This window comes from Protomyctophum parallelum (genome assembly GCF_964188405.1).
Source record: "Protomyctophum parallelum genome assembly, chromosome: 12".
In the NCBI taxonomy this organism is placed as follows: Eukaryota; Metazoa; Chordata; class Actinopteri; order Myctophiformes; family Myctophidae; genus Protomyctophum; species Protomyctophum parallelum.
Window position 1 is genome coordinate 19,952,905 of NC_139712.1, and position 5,848 is coordinate 19,958,752.

The window sequence follows — 5,848 nt, forward strand, 5'->3', positions numbered from 1 at the left end:
ATTTTTTTATAATTTTTATTTTATCAATTTTTTTACTCACATGATAGAATACATGGCCAAAGCATTTCCGGGGGTCCCCAGCCAAAGACGTTGAGAACCCCCTGTCCTAGAGCATAGATATTAACCCATTTTGGGGCGGGAACCCCTTTTTGTGTTAGCATCATGTTATGCTTTAGCTATTGAAAAATAGCAGATCTACAAGCTCATGAGCTTGTAGGTCTGCTATTTAAAACAAATCGAAGAATGACTGACATAGAAACATAGCTTTTTCAGAAAACTGTCAGGATGTAGAAGACATTTTTTTAATCTGATCTCGGGTCAGAATGGGTTAAAAAATAGATGCCTCATTGGGGCCGCTGCAGTTCGTTGGAGCGATGTGTGTCGAAGGAGGGGCGGAAGAATTTACACTGGCGGAGGATCGAAGTACGCCGGACGTGTGGATAGGCACGTTACTGTACGTCAACGCTGCCACTCAAGTGATTACTGGCCAATCGCAGTGCATCTTTTCCGGGACTTATACAGACCCGAACATGCGCCCTTGTGACGCACGCTCATGCTTTCCGCGGGGCTTCGCAAAGGAATCTCTGGGCAGTTTTGCCCTCCCTTGAGCACATGCGCTCCAGAGCCCGGAAAGGGCGTCTATAAACGTTTATATGTCCATGTCCTACACAGAGCTGTGGAGGGATACACTTCCTAGTTGGTCACTGGGCTCTTCTTCTTCTTCTTTGGTTTTTGGTGCATTTCTCTGGCACTGGCGCCACAATCTCCCCTAGACGACGGCTGGGCAGTAATGTGTTAAGAGTGTCTGATGAATGCCTAAATTATAGATTGTTTAATTCAATGTCAATCTCTCTCTCTCTCTCTCTCTCTCTCTCTCTCTCTCTCTCTCTCTCTCTCACCAGGCCTATCATTGGTATGAGTTGGGTCACCAGAGGGGTCATTTTGCGTCCGTGTGGCAGAGATCTTTATACAATGTGAAGGGACTCAAAGCTCAGCCCTGGTGGACGCCTAAAGAGACCGGATACACTGACCTGGTCAAGGTATACTTTGTACTTTGTGCGTGCGTGCGTGCGTGCGTGCGTGCGTGCGTGCAGGGGTGTCACGGTTTACCGAATCACGGTAACACAGCGGCAGAGACAGCCACGGTGTTGATACCGTCAGATTTCCGACCTCACGGTATTTTAACTAAGCATTATGTTATACTTTAGCTATTGAAAAATAGCACGTTGGCCCATCATTTTCTTCTTCAGTAGTCTGAACACAGTCTGTCTGTCTTCCTCTCTCTCTCTCTCTCTGTCTCTCTCTCAGTCTCTAGAGCGTAGTTGGCGTGTCATCAGAGAGGAGGCGGAGTCAGCGATGAATCTGACATCATCGTTCGTCCCGGAGGAGGAGAACCTCCGGGAGACCGGAGACTGGGGGCAGTTCACGCTGTGGCAGCAAGGTGGCAGCACTGAGCGCACGCACACACGCACTCGCACCCACACACACACACACACACACACTACACAGCAATTTTTGTCCACAACACAGGCACACAGTGAAGTATAAACCAGGCATTATAAGTCCAACTCTTATCAGGAATAGAGGCATAAGCCTAACCCCTAAATCTGACATCTAAATTAAATTCTATTTCAATTCAAAAAGGTGGCTTTATCGCGGCACGGAAACAAAAAAGAACATTTTACATGGACAAAGAACAAAGTGGAACAAAAACCATCAAAAGTAGAAAATGTGCTCCTCGGAGCGTCGGATCTCCGCCATGCGCAGGTAGCAAAGATTGACCTCATGGTGCGGCGCTATAACACCAGAACAATGTACAATGCTCTTGAATGGAGGTTCAAGTTCAAGTTTCTCACCGGCGACGCGCCTCCTCTGCATTTATGTCAGGGTTTTTTTACTCTTTGTTGCCGTAGGATACAGTACAACGTTTTTCTCCCAGAAAACGGTCAGGCTTTAGAAGGCGTATTTAGAATCGGCCGCGGTCCTAAATGGGATAACACTATGAAACGTCACTGACATGAAATGTTTACACTTAATGTTATACTCAAAAGTGTAGTAATTCAAGCTGTATTGTGCGTGCGTATGCGTCTGTGTGTGCGTGTGTGTGTGTGCAGGCAGGAAGGCAGCTGAGGCGTGCCAAAGTGTTCCAAAGACCTGCGCTCTACTGGAGCGGTTCCCTGAGGCTACAGGCTGCAAGAGAGGACAGGTTAGAGTGTGCGTGTGTGTGTGTGTGTGTGTGTGTGTGTTAGAGTGTGCATGTGTGTGTGCTGGTTCACAAAGCACACATTTTTCAGTCCTGAGATTTTATTGTTGTTTAACCCACCGTCGCTGTTTGATGACATTGCGTAGAGTGCGTCCTAAAATGGGCAAAAGGGGTGGCTGAAATGTGCCTGAATAATGTGTTTGATATTAACTGTACAATTCTGTGAAGACGTTGTATAGGGGAGACGGTAAGCCCAAGAGTATTTATGAATACTCTGGGGCAAGTTATGGAGTGCTGGTAAAGTGGATCCGATAGCAAACGGACACCACGTCGACCCTATTCTGATTCTGCTATAGTGGGAATAGATTTAGAAAATCACACCCGGGCCGTGTGAAGTGAGGGGTGATCTTATATCATAGTAACAGTACATCATCATCATTTGCTCAGACACATAAGACAATCTCACTCCGGCCAATCTGAATTTGTGTCCTCACCTTCTTCGCCTTATTCAATGTCTGTGTTTACGCAATGTTTGTGTTGAGAACCCTCAAAATTGTCCATTCATTGTCAATGGGATTTAATGTTTGTGTAGGACAACGTTTGTGCACATGCACCAAAAGCTGGACATAGGATGGAGGGCTATCGCCCCTCAAAAATACTAAATGGTAAATGGTGCATTTATATAGTGCCTTTATCCAAGGCACTTTACATGGATTGTGCATTACATTCACCCACACACACACACACACCCCCCCCCCCCCAACTAATAATCGTGTGCGTGTGTGCGTGTGCATGTGCAGATCAAGTTCTCGGTGATGCGGCCCGGCACTCACGTGTGGCCTCACACGGGGCCCACTAATTGCCGCCTGAGGATGCACCTGGGTCTAGTGGTTCCTAAACATGGATGCTCCATACGATGCACCGACCAGACCAGGTACTGTAACCACCACGCTTCCCCAAGGTGGGAAAGGAAAGGAAAGGTACTATGTTTACCCAGGGTAACTGGACTAAGCTCAAGAACTTGTTTACAGCCAGGCCCTGCTCATAGAACATTTCATGGTAGGGGTTCAATGCCTTGTTCAAGGGCACTTCAACGGTGGTAATTTTAACGTGCCGGTCCGGGGATACGAACTAGCAACCTTCCGATATCAAGACCGCTCCGCAAACCGTTCGGCCACCGCTGCCTCAGGGCTCCGGGGGAAACCCCTAGTGGCCCTCGAGAGAGTTCCAGGGGGTTCCCCTCATGCAGCTAAATGATAATTATACGAACCAAATGGAACCCGTATGGGTCTGCGACTCAGAGAGAGTGTACAAATGGAACCAAATGTGGTTCCATTTGTACACTCTCTGAGTTGAATTAACTTTGATTTTACAATATGCATCAGGGGTCCCAGGGATAGAAGTGCCTAATTCAGGTCAAACCTGGGGGTCCTTGAAATGAAAATGGTTGAGAGTATTGATACAGTATTGATGCTTTTACGTAACCCATTTAGGCCTGACGTCGAAATAAAATAAATGTCTTCTAAATCCTGCCAGGTTTATTAAATAAAAACCCCATGTTTCTATGTCAGTTGTTCTCAAACACAAAGGACCCCAAATACATATGACATTGGCCGCTGTGACCCCCATCTGAAAACATGTTGTTCCGGGGACCCTGGAAAAAACATATTTGCAAAGATTTGAGTTAAAAACTCGCTCTGAAAGAACACATAATATTCAAAGATTTCAGGCACATTTTCACGATTTTTCAAAAATAGCTCGTAGCTTGTAGGTATAATACACCAAAATGGGTTAAATAAATGGAGTACTTTTCCCCACCGCTGACTAATACCACTGCTAATAATAACATAACAATGAGAATAATTAAAAAATTAACAGTACATGTTGTCGCCGTCGTCGTCACAGGCACTGGGAGGAGGGCAAGGTGCTCATCTTTGACGACTCGTTTGAACACGAGGTGTGGCAGGAGGCCGACGGCGACCGGCTCATCCTGATCGTGGACGTCTGGCATCCGCAGCTCACCGCCCAGCAGAGGCAGACCCTGTCCCCCATCTAGTCTGTCTTGTCTGTCCGTCCGTCCGTCCGTCCGTCCCACACCAAGACTGTCCCCATGCAGCAGGGACAGACCCTGTCCCCCATCCAGTCTGTCTGTCCCCACTGAGACTGTCCCCCAGACTGCATTAATCACTGACTGACTGACTGACTGACTTGTGACTTATCTGTGGAAAAACTGATACTCTGACTGACACTGCTTCCAGACTGTCTATAAACACCAGACAGACAGACAGACAGACAGACAGTGTTCAGACTACTGAAGAAGAACATGATGTGCCAATAGAAATGGACTAAACTCTTGTTTGACCCTAGCGCTAACCGCAGTTAGCGCTAGCTAATGATGGCTATAGCTAGTGCTGCTGGCTATATAGCCTCGGGGGAGTGTTGGCTATGAGCTGCAATGATCCGTCACTGGCCATATTTGCTGTCTTGGCGGCTAGATTGTGCTAAAGCCTGGCTATAGCTTTAACCAGCAGTGCAGTGGAGACAAGACGCGCAATAGCCTGGCCCCAGCCTGTGTGGTTTCTGGTCTAGAGGGGGGGGGGGGGGGGGGGTCCAAATCAGGCGGTGGATCCTATTGGTGCACCGATCTGAGCGACGCGTTATTATTGGTTCAAGGAAGTGGGCTTCCTATGCCCATATCTTCCAATGTCCCCCCCCCCCCCAGGCTTTTGTTTTAGAGCCAATTATGCGAACGAAAATAAAAGCCCAGGTGGGTATACCGAGGCTAGATTACGCAATGACCTGCAGAACATATCGCTGTCGAGCAGATACCTGTGGCGTCTTGTGGTGTTTTTCATTTTCTTTGTCGACAGGGAAAAGTAGCAAAAACGGCCGACCTACGGATGTACATTTGCAATTTTCTTTGCTATTTGGATTTTTTCTTTTTTAAGTGAAAGTGGCTCGGTGTGTGTGTGTGTGTGTGTGTGTGGGTGTTACAGTATACGGAACCAATGATGACTATCGACGAGAGCTTGTGACTTAAAAGGATAACTACAGTACATTGGATCCATTTGGATTTGGAACCCAGCTTATCCCATTTAGGGATCCACATTTTTCAAAAATAGCAGACCTACAATAACCTGACGCTGCCAGATCCAAGAAGCTTGCTACACAAATTTGTTTCACAGCTTATTGGGATCTGGGATCGCGGAAGCAAATTCGATGACGGGCTGTTCCTTTTTTTCAAGATACTTGGTAGATGATTGGATGGGACCGTCTGTCTATCACCGTGTGGGCGTGCAAACACAACCAATCATATTGACGTGTCTATATAGCTTCACGTCCGGTTTCGCACATATCCCGCCCTTAGCTCACGCTGATTGGTCCGGTACGGAACGGATTTTTGTCAGCTCAACTGCCTGAGAGATCCCAGATCCCAATAAGCTGTGAAACAAATTTGTGTAGCAAGCTTCTTGGATCTGGCAGCGTCAGGTTAGACCTACAAGCTCGTAGATGACAATGAAGATTCCACACAGCTCTGTTGACCCCCCCCCCACATCCCTGTGATAATGATATAGATGATATATAGAATTTACTATAGAAATGTATAAATCGAGTGGCTCGCCGGGGAGGTGGTGGGGCGGGGGT

General features: G+C 47.2%; 1 protein-coding gene across 6 annotated transcripts in view; it reads left to right on the forward strand.

The window, feature by feature from the left end:
• LOC310868172 (aspartyl/asparaginyl beta-hydroxylase-like) overlaps positions 1-4,752 on the forward strand; it is a 49,984-nt gene extending 45,232 nt beyond the window's left edge. For all 6 annotated transcript variants that reach the window (XM_083778450.1, XM_083778447.1, XM_083778446.1 and 3 more), the window contains 5 exons: positions 903-1,040; positions 1,309-1,441; positions 2,115-2,206; positions 3,004-3,137; positions 4,109-4,752. In XM_083778450.1, coding sequence (XP_083634576.1) covers positions 903-1,040; positions 1,309-1,441; positions 2,115-2,206; positions 3,004-3,137; positions 4,109-4,259 — 648 coding nt within the window. In that variant the 3' untranslated portion in view covers positions 4,260-4,752. The remainder of the gene's footprint in view (positions 1-902; positions 1,041-1,308; positions 1,442-2,114; positions 2,207-3,003; positions 3,138-4,108) is intronic.
• Positions 4,753-5,848: the final 1,096 nt, after the last annotated feature.